The sequence below is a fragment of the Poecilia mexicana genome, unplaced genomic scaffold (assembly GCF_051168715.1).
Source record: "Poecilia mexicana isolate PSO_F unplaced genomic scaffold, ASM5116871v1 scaffold_8, whole genome shotgun sequence".
NCBI lineage: Eukaryota > Metazoa > Chordata > Actinopteri > Cyprinodontiformes > Poeciliidae > Poecilia > Poecilia mexicana.
This window is the reverse complement of record NW_028263377.1, coordinates 6,276,759-6,299,410: the sequence shown is the minus strand read 5'-3', so window position 1 is coordinate 6,299,410 and position 22,652 is coordinate 6,276,759. Positions and strand designations below refer to the sequence as shown.

Sequence of the window (22,652 nt, the reverse complement as noted above, 5' to 3'; positions counted from 1 at the left end):
GACGACAATACCAGCAATACAAAGAACCACCGAGGAATAAAACAGATGTGTGAAAAACAACACAGGGGATAAAACAGATCAATGGGTTTAAGATTTCAAAATATGACAAAACCCAAACCTCCCAGTTCAATGTGTCAACTATATACCTAATTTACCGTCTGAAGTCAAATCTATATTTGATGCTTTGAAGCGGGCAAGAGCCAAATGTCATTAGAAGGTTGTAAGGTGACAAGCCAAAAAAGCAGAAGGGTGTGAATACATCTGCAAGGCACTCCCATCACTAGTGCATTAAGTTCAGCTCAAGGGGATGTTTGGACGAGAGTTGGAACAAGGTTCACGGTCTTAATGAGCTAGAGTGGGCAGGTCAGAGGAAATGTTTGTGCTTTAACACTTGAATGTGTTCCACAGGCCTAAACACAGAGGATGTGGTCCTACTTACCAGTTTGCTGGATAGGAATAACACTCAAACTGGTAGCAACTTGTTAGGAGGAGTTGCTACCATATTAAACACAAAGCTTTTAACGAGAGCGGTGTCGTTCTTCAATTTTTGAGAGCTGATGGCCCTAAATGGATCAATATTTACTTCTGGAGTTGTACTCTTGATTGAACGTTAACAGTAGACTGAACATATTTACAACATAAACTAGTGGTGTTGAAGTAGAACTAAATGTGACACTACAAGAAGAAGACATTATTCCCTGTAAGGATGATAGATAAGCCACTGTGATTCCTCTTTATTACCTCTTGGATTTGGCCAAAATTCCATTTCAGATACACCATTGTATCATGTTGCATTGCTTCCTGTTTATCCGTTATTCCCAGATGAAAAACAGAGGATACCAGGGGGAGGGAATCTCGTTGCACAAACACCACTTTACAAACACACACGGCCACTGGAACACAAGGACACAAAGTTCAGGCATGCTGGGCCCATTGGGAAAGTAAGAAACAGGAACAAAATGCCTTGCAATGATGTTTTAATGGAATTTTGAAAGATAACCTAGTGTCGAACCTTTCAGTTCTGAACATGTCTACTGTTGAACTGTTTCAAACTTCAGGTATTACAGAGTGTTTTTTGTTAGTTAAACATGCAATATACTGTTGAAATAGTAAACCAAAAGCTTGCTATGAAAATGCTCAAGTATAAAGCTAAACTGTGGTAGCCATGTAAGGTAATGCAGGGTTTTATTAAATAATGCGCTACTCGTTATCCTCTTAAGACACAAAATGATGAGCCAACAAAAGGCCTGAAGAAAACCTGAAGCAGATACTGGAAGTGACTGCACCTTAACAACCTATGCAAATACAATAAGCATAGAACCTCTTGAAGCACACGTATACGACGCCACCGACTGCAATCTAACTAGGGCTGTCCCAAATACAGTTTTTGAGGCTTCAAACCTTTATTGAAAATGATCTGGAGTCAGTGGTGGTTCTTGATATGGAGCGATGTGGCTCTTCACCCAGGGCAGCATTTACCAATCAGAAAAACATGTTCCAAGAGAGAGTTTTCTATTGCTTTGTGCAACATCCAGGTAGTGGGTTATTACAGAAATGGGTATCTGATTAATACCAATCTGGAACTAAATTAAGGATAATTTCACGATTCTTAAAAGAACGTATAATTCCTTTAATTAGCTCTAGGTAAAAATGATCAAACCTGAACTCAATTATTCTGTTGATATAGTACAGATTAGATCAAAATTTCAGAACCTTTGATGCAGAGAATCTTCTCTCTCACCGGAGCGCATTAGTTGTGGTGGTGGAACTGATTACGATGCAGAGGAAAGGGGCTCGCCCAGGGTACCATTCATCCAAGAACCGCCACTGTCTGGATGCACTTATGAAAGCTTGAATTAGCAACTCACATCAACACTTGCAAGCATAAATAGCGTGATCTCAGCTTTAGTGGTATAGTACATGAAGGAAAACATAGAATCCACGTATTCAAGTCCAAATTTGGACATCAGTAATGGCGGCAAAACAACAAAGTATTTGGGTCAGCCCTAACTCTAATCCTCCCACACCTACCTCATTACAACTGTAAAGGCAAAACCAGCAGTGTTAATACCTAACCTTTATTATTAATATAGCTAAAAGTCTTGGAACAAGAACAGAAAGTTTTCAAAAGGAATATGTGACTATCGCTATAGTGCAGAACACGAAGTGTGCACACAGGGTAGGGAGGACCAGGTTCAACAAAAACAAACAAAAAAAATAACAAGGAAACAAAACAAGTAAATACAAAAAAAAAAGAAATCATTGACATTTGTTTGGTAAAAACAGTAGGATAAATACACAAAGAGTCCATATCTTTTCATCTGTTTTTTTTTTTTTTGCTCCTCTTTCTCAGTTTACAGGCCCAGTCACAATGGACCAATCAGTCAATACCCCGCAAGGGGCAACAGAATATGCAGTGTTACTTAAAAAGAACATTAGACTAGAAAAGGTAGTAGCTATGGTACATTACAGAGTTTTAGCCATACGCTCAAAACATGGACCGGAACGATAAGAAAGAGGGAGGCTTCATTTAAAAATCGCTAGTCATTTTTTTCCGTCTCCTTCGATCATTTCTCAAAAATTGTTTTCTACAATCTTGGTCTCCTTTTTTTCTGCTAAGACGTCTAACCAGAGAAGAACAAATAACGTAGGGGGAAAACGGGTAGGGTTGCAGGAAAAAGGTGCATTCCAGGGATGATAGGGGGTCTTATACGTTACCTTCCAGAAAACTATCAGTCTTATCACATATGGTGGAGAAGTACGGTGTCAGGTTGTCGGAGTCTCCACATTCCTGGTCCACCAGGTCGTCGCTGCCCTCCAGTGGATTCGCTTTCTCCCGATGATCTGCTGCGTTTCCTCCGAGCAGGAAGTGGTGGTGCTCATCCAGACTGGGAAAGTCGTCTCCCTGGTGACCCAAAGGGATCAGGTCCACGGGGTTGCCGAGCAGATCCTCGGCCAGGGCCGCAGCAGCAGATGAAGGCAGGGTCAGCTCCTTGATGAGGGAGGGGTCCTTGGCCTCCTCCGGAAGCTGCTCCTCATTCTCAAGGGAGAAGATGCCAGGGCTCTTTCCGCAGCTTTCTGCCACTGAGTGGGCATTGGAGTTGGACGTTGTGCAGTCAAAGCCATAAGATGCCACAGAATTGGCTGACTGAGGAGTAGCTCCACCTCCATCCTCTTCACCTTCTCCAATAGCTGGATCTCCTGCCTCCTCATCCTCCTCCAAAGCTGGCAAGCTACCGGTGGGAGGAGGGCTTTCCATTGCAGCCCTTTCATCCATCGTCATCGGAGCTTCTGGGTCGTTAATCTGTATCTCCCCCTCCGTGTCACTGGCCTCATCGCCGGAGGTAGACGGGGATGAAGGGACTGACGCAGGAGCTGTTGGGGGTCCGGTTCCAAGCACCTCATCAGCAGGAAGAGTCTCAGCCTCTTCCTCCTCTCCATCACCTTTCTCCAAGTGAATGCCTAGATCCTGGTCCACGTCGGGCTGAAGTGATGCCGGTACCGGGGTCTGCTGTTTATCAGAGTGGGACTCTACTCCAGAGCTGCTGTCGTAGTCACGGAGGTCCTCAGGAGTGCTCGTCTCGCTGCCGCTGTGAGCGGGCGGGGCGGTCCCAGTCGGAGTGTCGGCATGGGACATGCCTACAGCCGGAGCAGTGAAAAGGTCATGATGATGCTGGGGTATCTGCTCTGTCTGGAGGGGGAATGATGGGGCGCTACTGTCAACATACGCTTGAGCGGGAGACTGGGTTGGCGTCTCAGATTCGGCTGCATCGTGGTCTGACACGGGGCTGGGGGAGGACACAGCGAGGTGGGACACTGGTTGAGTCCAAGTATCTGAGAAGGGGTTTGTCTGGCCCCAGGAGGATGCAGGGGCAGCACTAGACAACAAACCAGAGTGGGTCAAGTTATCCAAGTGCTCTTCCTCGTTAAAGTCATCATCGACATTCCCACCACTCTCCGTCACGCCTTCGCTGTGCATTTCCACGTCTTCGTCCTCCTCTTCGTCTTGTATGTGCTCCTGGAACACTCTGTGATGCTCCTCAGCTTGCTCAGAGCTCAAGTCCATATCGTCCACCCGCTCGTCGTCCTCATCCTCCTCTTCTTCATTGGCAAGAGTTTCCACATTGGGAGAACCCATGAGATTACCGTCTCCTTCAGAGCCCCTGAGGCTGGAGTCGATCAAGGCGTCTGAGCTCTGGGTGCCCTCTAAGATGGCGGTGTGCTGAGTGCTGCTGAGGTCGGACACCCCCTGCTGCCGGCTGCTGGTGCAGCTGCTCATGTCCTCGGAGTCCATCCCAGACAGCAGGTCATCACCATGCCAACCTCCGAATGCTGACGACCGCGCCTGGAACTCATCCGAATGTTGAGAGGTACTCATGTCAGTGACCAAGGATGAAAGCTGGTGGCCTGGTCTCCTCTCTTCCTCATATTCCTCCTCCTCATCGTCATCCTCATTGATCTCCTCATCAGCCTTTTCCACCGCCTCTTCCTTTTCATGAGAAGATACAAGGTCCTTGTGAATAAAATCACCCGAAGGCAAAGCACCAAAATTGTGAGGTTGTCCAACAGCTGAAAGAGACCCTGGAGCTGTTGAGGTAGAGAGAAACAGGGCTTCCTCATCTACTGCCTCCTCCTCATCATCTTTCTCATCATCTTGTACCCCTTGAATTTCGTATCCTTGTACATTGTCCTCCTCTGCTTGGAATGTCATCACATTAAGCAACGTGTGGGGTGCCAGACCAGTAGGAGACTGGTTCCTGTTCCAGGAATCAGATGGAACATCAAAGTCCAAAAGTGAGGAGGCATTCTGGGATTCTCTAACAGGCGAGGCAGGGACTGGCGGGGAGCAAGGGGGAGACATGACAGTTGTTCCTAAGGAGGGAACCGAACTGTTGTCTTCAAATTTATAAGCGGTCATCTGAGGTGACATCCGGACACCGGTGGCTGCTTCACTTCCTTGCTCAGGAGTTTGTTCTTGAAGTTCAGGTATTGGTTCCCGCACAGGTTCAGGCGTTGGTTCTCGCAGAGGCTCGGGTGATGGATCCCGCACCTGAGCAGGCTCTGGCGTTGGTTCCCGCACAGGCTCTGGTGTTGGTTGTCGCATCTGAACGGGCTCGGGTGTTGGTTCCAGTTGCTGAACGGGCTCGGGTGTTGGTTCCCGTTGCTGAACGGGCTCGGGTGTTGGTTCCCGTTGCTGAACGGGCTCGGGTGTTGGTTCCCGTTGCTGAACGGGCTCGGGTGTTGGTTCCCGTTGCTGAACGGGCTCGGGTGTTGGTTCCCGTTGCTGAACCGGTTCGGGTGTTGGTTCCCGTTGCTGAACCGGTTCTGGTGTTGGTTCCCGTTGCTGAACCGGTTCTGGTGTTGGTTCCCGTTGCTGAACCGGTTCTGGTGTTGGTTTCCGTTGCTGAACCGGTTCTGGTGTTGGTTCCCGTTGCTGAACCGGTTCTGGTGTTGGTTTCCGTTGCTGAACCGGTTCTGGTGTTGGTTCCCGTTGCTGAACCGGTTCTGGTGTTGGTTTCCGTTGCTGAACCGGTTCTGGTGTTGGTTTCCGTTGCTGAACCGGTTCTGGTGTTGGTTTCCGCACAGGCTCTGGAGATGGTTCCCGTACAGGCTCTGGTCTTTTCTCGTCCTCTGCTTTAACAGTGGGCTCAGATGACTCCAAATCATCTTCTGGAGGAGGCTCAGACTCCTCTGGGTTTGCAAAGACAGAGGCTGCAGTAGCGATGGTTGCAGCAGCAGCAACTACTGCAGCAATTTCTTTTCCTCGCTCAATCATTGTTGCAACTTTAGGACCACGTTTGACAGGAGTAGGAGTGGTGCTTCCCACAGTCTTCTTGGGACTGGGGGCCTTATTTGTAGCCGTTTTGGTGCTTGGGGTCTTGGAGACATCCTTGGAAGGTGTGGATTTACCCTCTTGTGGCTTGGAGCGGTTTGTCATCTTTGTTTCAACAGCTTTATTTGTGGGAGGCTTTTTGGAGGCAACATCTGATTTTGTCTTGGGGGCCTCGGGTTTAGCAGGCTTCTTTGCAGGAGGGCGAGCGAGAGGGGACTCTGCAGATTTCTTGGCTGCTGGAGGGGATGGTTTGGTCACATCTGGAAAAGACAACATGAGTAGGAATTACACAATGAGTAGGGTGAAAGGGTGAATATTCTGATCAGAACCACAGGATATTATACTTTTTTCTATTTTGATACAACACTATACGGTTAAAGTCTGCACTCTGGAATTTAATTATTACATATTATGTATTATGCCTTTTATGTTAGAGCAAAAATAATTAATACATTTAATGTTTACGAATGTGTCAAATAACCAAAAATAATAGATTTGTGACCTTTTTTCATAGGGGTTGCATTTCTTGACTGTGATGCAGGAGGTTTGCCACCAGAGGGCGTAGTGGTGGTTGATTTGGGAGTAGCAGGCTTGGCGGAGGGGGCAGTTTTAGGAGTGGCAGGTTTGGATGTAGCTGTGGAGTTCTTGGGTGTGCTGACTAACTGAGAGGATCCGGTAGCTGGTCGAGATGAAGCTGCTGTGGGCCTGAGGAAACACAAAGAAGACCATTTGACATCTCTGCATGAAAATCATAGTTATTTCCACTTAGTTTCACTGATTAGATTTCCTTTTAGATCTTAACCTGTTGAACAACCCAGTCCTTCCTGTAAATATCTAAAGTTCTGTGAACGGTTTGGTTCTACCTCCCATATCTTTGACCTCGTTTCAACTATCTTGGTAATTCACCAGTACAATTTTTTATACTTAAGTCAATCCATGCTTGCAATAAAATAAAAATTATTTAAACTAAAATAATTTTATCATGCTTTTTACTTCCATTAGTCATCTTCTATGCAAACGGTTCTTCACTAAATAGAAGAAAGGCTACTAAAGTTTGATAAATCATTTGAAGAAAAATGAAACTGCACATCAGGAGGGCCTCCATCTAAAGATAATCTGCCATTAAAGCACTGACTTAGAGCCCAGTAAGACCCAGCTGACTGTTCTTGAGCCCCATTACACACTCTCATGAGAGACAGAGAAAAGCTATATGGAAGATGAATCACAACAGACCCTAGAGACGCATCCTAACCCCACAGCAATTCTGTTCTTCTGCTCAGTTGGCACTCCTCCCTCCCTCCCCACAAGGGGGAATGACTCTTGGGGCGCCATGCATCAGCCACCCTGCTCCAGCCGTCCTGGCCTAGAAGCTGGCTTGAACGTCACTTCTGAGCAAAGTAACCTACATCTAGCAGTCCTGACAAGGCTGTGGTGTGCCATCTCCTGGGTCCGCACTGCACTTACTGCCTGTTTCTAAATAAAGAAGCGAGTTCGCGCTGGCAGAAAGAGAACAGGCGACAGGAGGAAGGTAGGGAGAAGATGGCTGGGACTACATTAATTTTTAATACTAAAAGGAGAACAAAAATAACCTTTTCAAGTCCTCCCAGTTAGACACGAACACTACTCTAAAAGCAAAGCTATTGGGTTCTCCTCACATCCAGGCAAAAGCAATGGAATGCATCTAAAACCAAACAAACAGGTGGCAGGAGGCAGCTAATGCCGAAGTTCATGCAAGATTTTTACTAATGATCCATATAAGTAAGTATTAGTAGATTAGAGGCAGCATTTTTCGAGAGTTTTAGTCCTGAAAACATTATCGGTGTGTGCAGAATACCAAATTAAAAGGACTACTTTTTCTAGCATGCAGTTTGGCCCAAAGATCAATTTTCACTTACAAAAGCACTCACTGCAGTTTTCTGGCCAATAACCAATTGTTAAAAAGCCTGACCTGCCAATTCCAATTTTAGTCAATATGGATTATATTTTTGTCTGAAACATCTCTGAACACAGTCAGTCCTCCGTCATGGCAGGGCAAAAGGAGACAGTGATTTTTATACAAGATCAGTGGATAAAATCTGTTTCAATTGATCTGAACTCCCAGAATTAAGGAAATTGGTTTCGATTTATCAGTACACCCAATTTCACTTCACTGCCCCATAATGTCATTTCTTACTGACCAAGATCAGAAAGCTCAGTGAGAGAGTGAAGGGGACACTAATGACTTAAAAAATAAGAATCAGAGTAAAATGTGGGTTAATCCCAATATTGCAAATGGTCATGTTTTCCTCAAGGGCTCGATTTATTCACAATATTTATTCACTGTACATCACAACTCAGGACGTGAACCTGTAAGTGGTTGCAGAAGACTTGACACTGTGGGATAGAAGTGGCCCTTAAACATGCAACCAGAGCTAAATGGTTTTCATCAAAATGTATTTCTGCAAGTAGTAATATGAAGGCCTCTTTGTTCTATGAACAGCCCAATCAAAGTCCAGACAGAGGATCTTTATTCAGCGTCAGTTATTTTGTGCCACTAGAATTACAAAGTTAAAAATCCTAAGTTACAAGGTTAGAAGAATGAGGACAATAAGAAGATAAAAACCGGCCTCATGAGAGATGAAGGATGCTAATTGGATATTCAGGAAGAGCGATCATAATAATCTGTGCAATGAAGGGAATACAGATTATCCAGACAGGCAGGGTGACTATAACAAGCTCTGGAATTAACATGGTCACTGAGAGAAAACGGCAAGAGAAAGACACTCTTTCCTTTGGATCGTGCAAAAAAAGTTTACATGTAGCTGTGTCTTTAACCATTACCAGTGTTTGTACAACTGAAATAACCAACTAGAAAGCAAGACAAAAAAGCTGAGCAGATTACAGTGAAAAGAGTCCAGTTTAAAACACTGGGATTGTGTATTCTGAACCTTGTACCAGGTTATCTGATGAGGAGGTGAGCGATCACACAAACACCCAGCTAATGGTTCAATGTCACGGACACGGCCTCATCTTCACAGGGATATCTTCAGGTCAGATTACACCATCTGTTGTTTATACCACAAGTCCTCCACCTTTTGCTCTTGCTGCTCTTTCTGGCTAACTGGCTGTGTGGTGTGAATGCCTGATAGACTGGAGCTAGAGACCGTTATGTGCTCCTACAGCCACACCTTGAGAAAAGGTTATGTTCATTTCCCTGAATATGTTATTTTCCAATAAATATTGTTTGGAAAACTTCTTCCCAGTGTCAGTGAAGAAATTATGGAAATGTTCATTTGTTTTTTTGTGTTTGTTTTTTTTTTTGGGCGAGGGGGGGGAGGTCTTTTTCTAAGCCCTATTTGGACTTTTAAAGCTCATTTAGCACTTTCTGGTCTCATGAACAGAAAGTGCTAAATGAGGCTAATTATTAGGAACGGATGTGTAAACTTTGCTTTCAGTTGACAATTAAATGCAGGTGCAGAAGAAGAACGAAGATGTAACACAGTAACGCTCTGCTAACGGAAGCAATTAAGGACGCCGTCATCTGTGGATAAATGTTTAAAGTTTATTCAGCAATGGGAACCATCAGGACGCTAATAAAAAGAAAGCACAACTCATAGCAACGGTCTTTTGTGGAAGTCAGTTTGCTTGTGTAGTCAGAGCTAAGAGTGCTAGTAGAGAACCCTAAATCGTACAAAGATATTCATGTTATGATGACGCTTCTGCAACCATATGCAGCTCCAGGAAACCTATAATCTCATTACATTACTTTCAATCAGTTATTTCCTAATGACTCCTGAATTGGCCACAGATCATTGCAGACTGACATCTTGTGTAATCTGAGATTAGAAGAAGTTCCCCGCAACTGCTCCACAGAGCCCAAATGCAGTGATGCTTCGCTCTATAATTAAGTTCACCGTCAGCTGAGTGACTGACAAGCACCCAAGACAACGTTGTTTAAATTATGGACCTGGTTTTACCTCAGAGGGAAATCTGTCTTCATTGTTTCCATCTTACCGCAGACCTTCCATAGAGACGCACCATAAATTGAGGTTAAAGCTAATTTTGAACACAACACCCAGAAAGGCACTGGAGCTGAAAAATCATGTATTACTCAGTCAGCTAGTTGCTCCCGGCCCACTGATGCACACAGCAGAACGCTGAAAGTTCGCCTTGTTCGCCTCAGGATCCCCGACGACATTTTAGCTTAATGCAGATCTGCATGCGCGCTTTCAAAGAGCTGCATACGTACCGCTGACTTTGAACCCGGCTGCCTGCTGGGGATCCTATGTTGCCACAAAATGAGACCGAGGCAAATGAGTATGTAAAAGAAAACTAAGACTTGAGGCAGCTCCTTGCAGCAGAGACGACTATAACAACGGCAATATATTAATTCAACTGTCTAAATAATGTTTAGTACCATAAAAGTGGCTTCGTCTTTATTTAAATTGGATCGTAGAATGAAATTTTACCTGAAGTTAAATATAAGTTTAATATCAGTAGAATTAGACTTTATATTAAACTAATCATGTTTATCAGTTTAATTTATCTATAACAATGCTTTTTTAAGTAATTTTACAAAGAATATAATAGAAATTATTAGAATGCCTTATAGAAGTTTTCGTACCGCTTGAACTTATTCATATTTGTGATATTATGGAATCAAACTTTAATGTATTTCCCTTGAATTTTATGAGAAATAAACAAAAAGGGATGCACAACTATAAAGTGGAAGATTATGGACAGAATCACTTTTTTTTTTTTTTTTACACCCTCCTCTTTAGGGTTTTTTACCTCTTTAGGTAAACATGGCTTTACTGTTTGCTAGTACTGACCTATTAGGAAAATGCTAAAATTTTCTCTCTGGTTAGATATTTCTAGCAATTTGTGCACTTTCTACTAATTTGAAATCACAGATTGTAGACCGTGTTTATGTTCCCATACAGAACATTTAAAATGAGTCAGTGAATATCAATGCTATTTTGCCCAGCTTGCAATCAAATACATAGCCAATTAAAGCAAAAACTTTAAATAAAAAGAAGCATGGACAAAATGGAGACCATGACTCTTTCAATACAGCCTTTTGAAAAGTAATAATATATCTTAGCTTATTTTTAAACCATCCACTGACTTTAACTCTGAATAGAGCAGACATGTATGCTGTATGTTTCTATTCTTCTGAGAGACACTTCCACTTCAGTTATTAAAAATCTGTGGATTACTACAAACCGAATTAAAATTGGTTTTAATTCAGTTGGCAACTATGAAATGAGCAGAAATTAAATCTGAAACCAAATGTTAATCCCAAATAGAGCCCTTCCTCACTCACTCTGGATCATTTAAAATCAGTGTACTCACAGTTCAGAGTGGCTGTCCATCGCTTTTAAACCATAATGGAAAACAAACAGAGATCAACACCGTTTTTGGTCAGATTTCACTGTTTTTCTGGACTCGGCTGTTGCGGCGCGCGGAGATCTGCGTCCCTAGGTTGCAGCGGCACTCCTGCAGGTGAGAACCTGCTTAGTGTCACCTTAAATTGGTATTCTTCCAGGATTACACAGTATTTAGCTCCATCCATCTTCAGATCAACTCTGATTGGCTTCTCTAAATGGTGCATTCACAATTAGGTGCATGTTAGTTTTTCTCGACGGGGTATTTTGGGTGTAGATCAGAGAGCACCTTTTGTCGCAGGTTAGCATTGCTGCCTACATGGCAAACTGCGGAGGGGACTTCTTCTAACTTTCTTTCGACAGGGACGTTCTTCTTGCCACCCTTCCAAGGGAGCCAGGTTTATGGAGGACATGACTCAGCTCCTCTAGAGTCACCACGGGCCTCTTGGCTGCTTCATGTATTAGTTCTCTCCTTGCCCACGCAGTCAGTTTAGGTGGATGCCCATAGGCTGGTAGGTTTTCAGCTGTACCACGCTCTTTTACCATGTGACTGGTAAGAAAATCGGTTATAATAGATTGTAATTACTGGTGTGAAAGTAAAAGGGGGCTGAATTGCTTCGTTGACTTTAAATTGACAAATAAATTAGGAAAACTGTACATTAAAGTACATAATTTGTACATGTTAAGCTTATATTTTAAACAGAAATATAAAAGCATATTTTATCTAGCGGTTCCTGTCCTAAATATCTCCATTATGTCTGCGGTTCGAGTGAAACGCCCACATTGTTTTTGTCACAGCCAGAAGTGTGCCAATTCATTCCGACCTAATCCATTTAGTAATTGGCTCTGCGGCCGCATCCTGAAATAATCGCCCCGGAGCGAGACTGCGTCGCAGAGCTACTGGCCGCGCCCACAGTGGGACTGGAGATTTACTGCCTGTGCAACAAGGCATCTGCTTGACACTGGGCTGGTGAACAAGAACCCCTTCCTGCTGCTGCTTACCGGGCACTCACTGATGTCGGAGCATTACATCAACTTAATTTGTTGAATCATGAGGGCGGCATTCAATCCACTCCAATAAAAATTTATCATCCCTCAGGGACCATCAGTGGAGAAAAAGAGCATGACTAATGTAGGAACATGGGCGGCAATGTTTGCGCATTAAAGTCTGAATGCCCTGGTATCCTCTCCTCTGCAGCCGCTTTATCCTCACCTTCTTCTCTAAACTGCTTTGCATCGCTAATTTTCCTTATTCTTTCTCCCTTTTACAGCTCTCGTCCTTTCATGCAACCATTTTGATTTCAACTTGCTTCCATGTATCCAAAGGTAGACTTAAATGCCTATGTGCCGTGTGTCCAGAGAGCCAGCATGCCCGTTTGCCTCCCTCCCCCACCTTTGCCTTCCCATCATGCAGAGTATTACACCGGCAGATGAACTCATGCCCTGCATAGTAATTGGCTTCTATTCCTCTAATGCAGGTGCACCACACATCCTGCCTACAGCGCCAAAGAGCGGGAGAGTCCTTTTGTAGCCTCTGTATTGTATGAGAACCCTGCCGTCTCTGTAAGCCAGGCAGGATTTACCCCTTGAGCTCAACATAAATACCAAAAAACAGACAGAAGGCATTGAAGAAATAATCGACACAAAAGGCTTCATGTACAAAAACTGAGCTCTTATTCAAACGCAAGCCAGTAAAATCTATTTAAGGCGTAAACTCGATTAAATTAAACAAAAACCTAAAACATTAGCGAGTTGTTTTGAATCAGATTGGTACCACTTATTGAACCTGTTTGAGCCAAGCACTTTTATCTGTTAGATAACAAGAACCTGCTCTGGGTTAAATTAAATCAGCTGCACTTGCAGAGGAAGACCAAGCAAACAGAAGCTCAGAGTCCATCTTCAGTTGTCTGATAATGGCCCTGAATTAACAGCCGAGCGAGTTAGGAAAAAAAGGGCAAAATCTAATTAAAGCTGAAATTTATGGCCCTGTCAAAGTCCATGACAGGACACAAAAGCTGACGCACGTCATGCCAAGAGTGCCTTCAAGGGAGTACAGGGCTGTTTGAGGAGCCCATCAGTAGTAGTTATGTCGCTCTCTTTGGGATGTAGGTCAGCAGCAAGAAAATCCTCCTCTAGGTCTAAATATACAGCGCATCCGAAAAGTATCCACAGCACTTCGCTTTTTCCACATTCTGTTACAACCTTATTCCAAACTGTATTAACTCTTTCCAGAAAATTCTTCACAACTACCCCATTATGACAATGTGGGGGAAAAATACATTTTTAAGGTTTTGTAAAGTTATAAAAAAAACACAAAAAACCAAGAAATCACATTTACATAAGTATTCACAGCCTTTTCATACTTTGTGTTAAGCAAAGGCCGAGTAATTAACTAAATAAATCACTTGAATCACCATTATACTGTACAAAAACAGTGTGAGTGTGTGAGAGTGTGAGTGTGTGAGAGTGTGTGAGAGTGTGTGTGTGTGTGTGTGTGTGTGTGTGTGTGTGTGTGTGTGTGTGTGTCACCAGGTTGTTTTTCCTTTAAGGTGCAGGCTGACCTATACTATGTTTGCTTTGCATTTTTAGACAGTCTGTGCTTATTTTCAAGTCAGCAGTAACTGAATACTCCCCTTGGGTTGGGAGAATTCAGAAGGGTCAGTGTTGTTCCTCTGGAGCAGCTGATGCTGTTGATTAAATGGAGCCGTTTCTCTGTGTTACCGTTACGTTTGTTTATTTTAATGAGGCAATCAGCAGAGTAGCAAATAGCATCATTTTTCTGTATTTACTTATTTGATTTCTCTTCGGGGGGGAAGTACATTAACAAGTCCGCTCCATTTTCAGCCATTCAAGGCAGATTTGGTCTTAGTCTCAAACTTACTAGTCAGCATTTAAGCTACCCTAGTTTTCAAATGAGCAGACGATAATGGGACAAATACTGGAGGACCACAATAACCTTTTCAGCCGTGCGGAGTGAAATCATCGGGACAGTTTGTATGTGCTGCTCAGCTACGGTTCTGCGCTACACAACCGATTACCAACGTGACCTTGTATAATTCTGTTTAATGAGATGTTTGCACATCAACCATTGTATAAAGCAGTAATCTGAGTGTAATCTCCACAATCCAGCTGCTACACAGGGCACAAGGAGACGAGAGAGGAGGGGAGGGGGGAAGGGATTTCAAACACCCGACTCACGGTGACAGGCTGCTTAGTGCGAGTTAGAGGAGGTGCCTGCAACAATAACAAATAAAAAAAATACTTCCACATTTTCACTATAGGGTACTTCATTGTTTCATGCCAATAACTTTTATTCTGCATTTGAAAAATCATGCTGAATGATTTCTCTGTTATGACTGCAGATTTACTTCTATCTGTTCTACTACATTCAACACCTCTGATGATCTATCTAAAGTGTTTTATGGAGTTTTTGGGTAATGGCTATGAAAAGCAGCTGAAGAGTTAAAGTGGGGTGGCTATTACAGTACTTCTGAAATCTTTTTAAACTCACTGAGGACATTGAGACCTCAGCGTCCTGGTGTGAATGTAATTAAAGTGGACAACATGTTATTTGCTCACAGTTTTTGTCCGTTTTTGTAGAAATGCACAATGGCTTCTGAAATGTAACTTTCCGAAGCCGGATTGGTCTCGACCGATTACTTCCTGGGCACAAAGTTGGAAAACTCCAACTCTCTTTCTGAGCAGTTAACACATCATCATACTAAGGTGCAATTTAAATGATTACAATACGTATTTATTGTGCCATGAGGTTCTATGAGTCTTTCATTGAAACAAGTTGACGGCATATTCTAATAGAATTTTTTTTTTTTAATTTCAAACCGTGAGTGATTTGTGGGGAATTCTTAAACTTTCTCTGTTTTCTTTTTTCTTAATCGGTATCTAGTTCAACAACGTGCCAACAAACACACACAGAACAACAAAATAACATACCAGAGAGGAAAAAAAGAAGTCACTAGTTTCCCAAACAAACCAGACTCCCAAAGGCTCTATCTGATCATAACTCAGATGTGGACAAAGACTTCATTCAGACTCATGTCCTCACCTACCATCGAGCCTCCTCAGGATCTAACATCATGCACACAGTGTGACTCAGGTGAGAAACACATGTTGGTCTGATCGCCACACGAAAACAACACGCCGCCGCACAAGAGCTCACAACAAGTGTTGGGTTTAAAGAAGCAGCTCCGCTGAGAGGATTCTGTTGTTCCCCATCTCGTTTTAAGCTCCTCCCTCCAAAAACTTGTTTTATTAATAAAGCTGAATAATGCTCGCTCTGATGAAACTCTGCAAGGCATTCCTCTCAGGCTTGTTCCAACACTGACTGCCTGCTGGCCTACTTATGCCTGGCTTCTATGTGGGGGATCATTGTCCTTCGTTCCTCCAGGGAGTTCTTTCTTTAACAGAATCCTCTTTGAACCAGCAGCCAAATTCAAGCTTTTTCAACCGACTGCTGTTTACTGCAATGATTGTCAGTCTCTCAGCCAATGAAATTGGATGATTTCTATCAGAGGGGTGGATTTGTTGATTTGTAGAAGGAAAAAGTAAATTTTCCTGAATAGTGTTTGAATCATCTTTACTCTACCTGGTTGCTTTGGAAACCGGGGGTTTGTCCGTCTTGGATGAGGCAACAGAGCTAGTCTTGGTTAGAGCTGCAGAGGCGGGTTTGGAAGCTGGAGGAGACAGGGATGAGAAATTAATGTTGGGAGGACATTATTCAACAATGCAGACTTACATAGTTGCTTAAATCACAGATTTAGGTCAGGCAGATGTTTCTTTTATAGGCTGTGTTAAAGCGATCTGGGCAAAGCCTTTATTGTTCAGCAACAGTCAATTTGACATGTGTAATGTGCATAAAAATCCATGCAGTGCGTAGGTATTGTACTATTGCATATCACTAAACAATGCTTGCTTAGATAGTGCAGAAAAATGTGTGATTATACTTACAGAGCCTTGCAAAAGAAATCACACCCTTTAAAATTTTCACATCAACTCATGTTGCAAAGTAGCACAGAGCTGTGAAGTGGATGGAGTATTTATAATTTTTAGATATAGATACAAATACAGCCTATATTGTTCACTTACACTAACCATAATCGGAGTTTAAGGTAAATTTAAATTTCATAAAATGTTAAAATTGATTTCATTTTGAAAACCAACCCAGTCAGCACCTGGCTGTCTGTGAAGTTGGCTACTGAGAGCTGCCCTGGTCTCAGGAGTGAAATAAAATTAGACAGTCTAAAGTAGAGGGAGAGGAAGGATGAAAGAAATGTACCCAAGGAAGGTTGAGTTGAACACAGTTTTAGCTTAAGTCTGTGAAAACGACTCCAATGTTAATGTATGATGCAGCTGAACGATTGTAAGGTGGTTAATTGATATAGTTTAGCCCTTAAATTATGTCATTTCATGTTTCAGATATGTTTGGAGGGATTTTTTTTTTTTTAAAGTCTTACAGGAAATTCATCCACTACGCAAATATGTGCATCTTTACACAAAATCCTAATAAAAACATTCAAGTGTTTGGTTGTAATGTAACTTTTCAAGGCACTGCAACTTAAAAACAAACGACAACAAAACATCCTACAAGTTGGAATCAGCATAAAAACACAACCAACCTGGTGGCTTCTTTGCAGCAGCAGTGGATTTTACCCCATTAGCAGTACTGGATGTTGTCTTTTTGGCTGCTGCTGCTCCAGATGTTGACTTTGCGCTGTTGGTAGCAGGGAGGGTCCCTGGAGCCCTTTTCTCCCCAACTTTAGTTGCGGTCTTGGGAGTTGTTGTTGCTGCTGCCCCGATTGGTTTTTTGGTGGCGGTAGAGGTCGGGGTGCTCTTTTTATCTGCAGCAGGTGTCGTCTTCTTAACGACGCCGTTCGTCTGAGGCTTTGATGTGCCGTTCGACAGACGGGACGCGTTGGAACGTGGGCCGGACGGAGTCTTGGGTGAGCTTGTGGCGCTCAGTTTCGTCTTGGGAGTGGCCTTGTTGGTAGCCTTGGCTTTAGCGTCGCCGGAGGCCTTGGCGACCATCTTGGCAGTGGAGGTCTCCTTACCCTGATCTGCCGGCGGCTTCGCTTCACGCACATCTCCAGCTGGATGCTGCAGCATCTCCCCAGCTGGGACATCTACGAGGTTGGGCTCCGGCTCTGCGGCCGGCGCCGGCTCATTCGCTGGATCAGAATCCAATGTTTCCATTGGCTCCAGTGCTGCCGTGGCAACCCCATCCGGTTTCATCTCCCCTTCGAATGATGGTGTTCTGTCTCCGCAGGGCAAGACCGGTTGACTTGAATCTCAGAGGACAACGGCAGCTCAGGAGACTTTCTGAAGAGTGCGGGGACTAATCTGGAAAAAGAATAGAAAATATTTAGAGCAGAGTTAGACAACAACAAGACCAGGCATGAAACACGTCTGGCTTCACTATCAGGATTTGAAGGAATGTTTGTAGCTTCAGGAATCAGATAAGGCAGGTGGTGCCATTTTAACCACCACACACATAAATGTATCACATTGTACATGTGTGTGTGTGTGTGTGTATATATATATATATATATATATATATATATATATATATATATATATCAACTGGGTGTGTGTAATGTTATATAAATTACAAGCCCAATTAGTCATCTAACATTTTAAACAAAAAAAAAAACAAGTCAGTATGTTAAAATACTTTTTTTTGTAAGATTTTAACTGTATATATGATGAATCTGCAAGAGAAAGAAGACTTTTTCTCTTGCAGTGAAACTTGTAAGGCTACATTTAAGAGGTGTAAACCTGTCAGATCGATAGGTTTATGGGGCAAAAGGGGAACAACAAGACGGGCAACAAGTCTGCTACAGAACAGAACGAGCCTATTCTACAAATTGTCTGCATTGATCTCGATGCCAACTGGACTGCGGTGCTGAACAACCCCCCAGTGTGCTGCTTAAAAAGCTCAGCGACACAGTTGGCAAAAGTAGCGGTCACTGGTTGTGTTCTTGGTTTTCTGTACTAAGTGGAAGAGGAGTCACTAGTATCAAATAGTTTTCTAGGATTACAGTGCCTGGCAAGACTATTCGCGCCTTGTTAACATGTTTACATGTAAACTGTAACGTGTTTTATGTGGGAAACACATAAAGTAGAAGGAGAATCGTTTAGATTTCTAATTTTTTCTAAATAAAATTTTAAAAGTGCTTAGTGAAAGAGCACGGGAGTACAAGAAGTAAAGTACTGACTAAATTCAAGAGTGCACCACAATTTTCTGATTTTTTTGATCTGCAAAACCTTTTGCAAACCACATACCTCCTTGTTTTGACAACACAATAATATGGTACAGATGTTGATTGATTTTGTAAAATTGTGAGAAAAGCACAATAAAGTGTTTAATTGTAGTGCAACAAAGAGGAACAAAGAAGGCCATCAATACTTTTATAAAGGGAGTACATGTGTATTTACCACCAACTCAAATTTAAGACTTAAAGACCATGATGAATGGAATTTAACACCTCTGTCTCCACAGAAATGTACAAACCTCATCCAGACAACTGGTGATTTACTTCTTCAGATGAAAAAATGCTAGCTAGGTAGCAAGGGTATATTAGCAGTGAGTTGATAGTAGCCTTAATCGTCTTGAGTCACAGAAAAATGAAGATGCCTGAGTGTGACTCAAACTTTTGCCTGACAGAAAGATCCAGGAGGAAAAACAATTCACAGAGTATATGAAATTAAATAGTTCTGTCAAGACAAAATTTAAGACTTGTAATTAACGTATTCAAGGCAAACTTTTATAAAATGAATTTAAGACATTTTAAGACCTTAATTTTAGGTACATGAATATACATTGAAGACTTTATAGGATGCGCTAAACCTTGATATAGGAAGGAAAAGTTTGCAGGAAAAGAAGAATTAAAAAGAACATACAGCACATGAGAGCAAATTTAAAAAAAAAAATCAAACACTGTACGCTCTGACACATCAGAAATGGCCCAGCTGCTTCAAGTACAGCACATAGCCAGGGGAGCGTGAGGGGTAACAGGAAGCTGGCCTGTCGAAGTTTACAAACAGCTTTAGCAGCCGGCTGTGCAGGAAGTTAAGCAGCGAGACAAACACTCAGGCAATCCTGAGGCCAGCGAAGAGGAAGACGCTTGGCCTGTGGAGCCTGGGAACAGAACCGGGAAGGTGGGAATGGACGGAGGAGTGACGAGACGAGGAAAAAACAAGGCATAAAATGAGCTCACTGCTGGCTGCCTGGTCCCACTTTAAAATCCAGACATCGCGATTCCTCCTAGTTTCCACTGTCCTAAACTTGCGCACAGACTCACACTTCTATTTGGAGACGAGGACAGACATCATCTTTATTCCACCGGCTTCTTGGAAACACTCCCCCGGCACACACTTCATCGTGTTTTTGTCCCTCTTTAGTCATTCTCTGCTCATCCTCCAGACCAAATCGTATACATTTAAAGACCCTCCTTCATCCTTAACTGATCCTCCCTTTCTCCTAACTGTGTCCCCCCACCACCTCCTCTGTTTCCTTCAACCCCCCACCCACTGCCTCAGCTTTGCTTCGATCTCTCTGTTCTCTGTTTGCCACGGCGCAGATGGCTGGAGCAGCTGAGCAGGGCCAGAGGGGGAAAGAACGAAAATGAGGAGGGGAAGAAAAACAAAAAAAGGGTCCGTGTATCCCAAAAACCCACAAAGCTAGTGAAACAGGCTGCAACCAAAACACTGACTGGTAGCTACTAAGAGTGACTAATGCTAACAAACTTCCAACTTTGGAGTTAGAAGTTGAGTGCTGACTTTTCCTCTTGTTTCAAAGAGGAGAAGAAAAAAAAGGGTCCATGTATCCCAAAAACCCACACAGCTAGTGCAACAGGCTGCAACCAAAACACTGACTGGTAGCTGCTAGTGACTAATGCTAACAAATTTCCAACTTTGGAGTTAGAAGACGCTGCATGCTGACTTTTCCTCTTGTTTCAAAGAGTTCTAAAATGTACAAAGAAAATAGTGTTGGGATTTGATTAAAAGATGTATTCTTCAGATTAACTAAATGTAAAATAGCACGTTTTCAAAAAGTGTTCTAGAAAATGTTTTACTGTCTCAAACTAAACATCTCAAGTTTTTTTTCCATATTCGGGAAGGCTTAAAAGAAGTCATTTTGTTTCAAACATAATTTAGAAATGTTAACTGTAAACTGGTTGTGCTTCAGTGAGAGGATAATTCATGGTTGTAATGAGTAGGCTACATACTACCTCGGTTTTATCCAAATGACCATCACTGGCTTTTTTTCAGGTGGGGGGCGGGGAGGGGGGGGTTCGTTTTTTTTAAAGAATGTTTTTGACACTAGTGTGGCCTTTAATTGACAAAGAGGGGAAAAACATGTAGTAAAGGTACCAAGAACAGAATTCAAACTAGAGGTTTGCGATAATCCGACAAGTAAATACAGGAGAAATATCGCGGATACTGATTTCGATACTGATATCGATACTTTTCTATTGTTTGTTATATCAAGTGTCTGAATGTTAGGAGTTTTTATGTTTTTTTTTCCTCTGAAATATTTTTGCTATACTCCAGAAGAGAATTATGACAAAGTTGATGAAAAAGATAACATAATGAACAGAGAAAGTAGAACAAAAATATGTGTATTTTTTCCTAAAGAAACAATATATATATATATAAATTGAGAGCAAATCAAAATCATTTTTAGAGTGTTGAGAAACTGCAACACAAAAACGAAATAAATTTCAAGAGGGAATATGAAACTAAACAAACTGATTCGAAACTGATACCGACTTGATAGCGATATTATCTATATTTGTTGCATTTCTGACCGCAGTACAAGATCGTGTAACATACTTTTTCTGCTTTGAACTAAGCAACCTCCGCAGCTGAGAGAAAATAGGTATGCGATTATCTGCATTATGTGATATTAACCTTAGACTTTTCTGATTAATCACATGTTAATGTTTTAACATCAACAATCCTAGTATAAAAACTACATAAGCTTTAGTTAGTACAATGATGCCTTCCGTTAATATTAGCACTTCATTGTTTTACTAGGACTGCATTATAGCCATCAACGCAATGACCTAACTCAACCAGGAAATAAAACCAAGTCCGAGCCCAATTCCCTGCTCTCTCTTTAAAACTGCTCAGCTCCCGATCTTCCCACAGCAGGAGAAAGCATGTGGCCTCACTATTCATTGCTCTACTCCTCTGCAAAGTTCCAAACACTCACTGTATGTGTATGTGTGTGTAATAAATTCTGAGTGCATATATGCATGGCCAGAAGAACATTTCTGGTTCCCTTGCAAGTCTCCAGACAGCTGTGAGATTGCACTTCTCCTTGGCTCCACGTCATCAGGATAATCAGTCAGAGATGGGCAGTAAAACCAGGCAAGAATGCACATTTCTAGATGCTAAGAGTGACTCATGCTAACAAACTTCCAACTTTGGAGTTACAAGTTGTGTGCCGACTTTTCCTCTCGTTTATATTTTTTCCATTAAAAAATGAAGGCAGAACATTCAATATTAATACACTTCAGAGAGTCGATGAGATGGAAGAACTACTGTTTAGGCTCCTGCCAAAGTAAATTTCCCAAAGTTCAGTTTTGGGATTATGTCTACTGAGCTGATGTGCTACGATTCTCAAATTCCATTAAGTTGTGGTTTGATACCTTTCAGCTCTAACACTAGATTCTAGGTTTAACCATTGCTCTATTTATGGTATTTTCCTAATTCAAGCAGAAGTCCAAACTGAAATAATTTCAGCATTTCATCCTTAACTAGATCCATTAGCAGTAGGAGTGCACCAATTGAAGTTTTCTGGCCAATTACAGATTATTGATCTTGAAAAAGCCTAACCCATCACTTCATATTTTGGCCAATACCTTTTTTTTTTTTGTCTGAAATGTTTAACTATAGCAAGAAAGGAGGAGTGGGCTGACTATTAACTGCGAACGTGCAGACATGACTTAATGTTTTCAAGCAATTTCATCCAAAACTTCACCTTATGTTTGCCACCAGCAATACTAAACATTTCAGTAAAAATGTCCAAACTGTAATTCCTTTCTATTCATCTGTTGTGGGGATGAATTTGGAGGGAACCCCCATCTTTCTGACCTGTTTTTCACACCAATAGAGGAACCAAAGTGTGGGGCACGGGTTTTGTTTGCTCTCAGCAGCCTCACTGAATCAACCGTGAATTAAATGTTTTCTGGTTCACCGAAACTTGAACTGTCAGTGCTGCAGTTGGTTCTAAAGGAAGACAATGGGATTGAAGCATTTCATTTTATTATTGTGCAAATATTTGTTCAAACATTTAACAGTTTGGTATTATAGAAAAAAATATTGAAAAGGCTGACTTGGTGTGGAAAAACCCTTTATACTAGCCCAGGAGATAAAACACAAGCTGGCACTGTCAAACCATCAGGGACAGAGTGCAGTCAACGACCCAAGAC

The 22,652-nt window shown here is 42.4% G+C and overlaps 1 protein-coding gene across 1 annotated transcript in view; it reads right to left on the bottom strand.

Annotated features, from left to right (window-relative positions):
* Window positions 1-22,652, bottom strand: part of prr36b (proline rich 36b) — a 39,983-nt gene that overhangs the window by 2,643 nt on the left and 14,688 nt on the right. The window contains exons 2-5 of the mRNA XM_088008114.1: window positions 16,833-17,553; window positions 15,803-15,890; window positions 6,336-6,538; window positions 2,719-6,093 (exon numbers count right to left, since the gene is read on the bottom strand). Coding sequence (XP_087864240.1) covers window positions 2,719-6,093; window positions 6,336-6,538; window positions 15,803-15,890; window positions 16,833-17,445 — 4,279 coding nt within the window. The 5' untranslated portion in view covers window positions 17,446-17,553. The remainder of the gene's footprint in view (window positions 1-2,718; window positions 6,094-6,335; window positions 6,539-15,802; window positions 15,891-16,832; window positions 17,554-22,652) is intronic.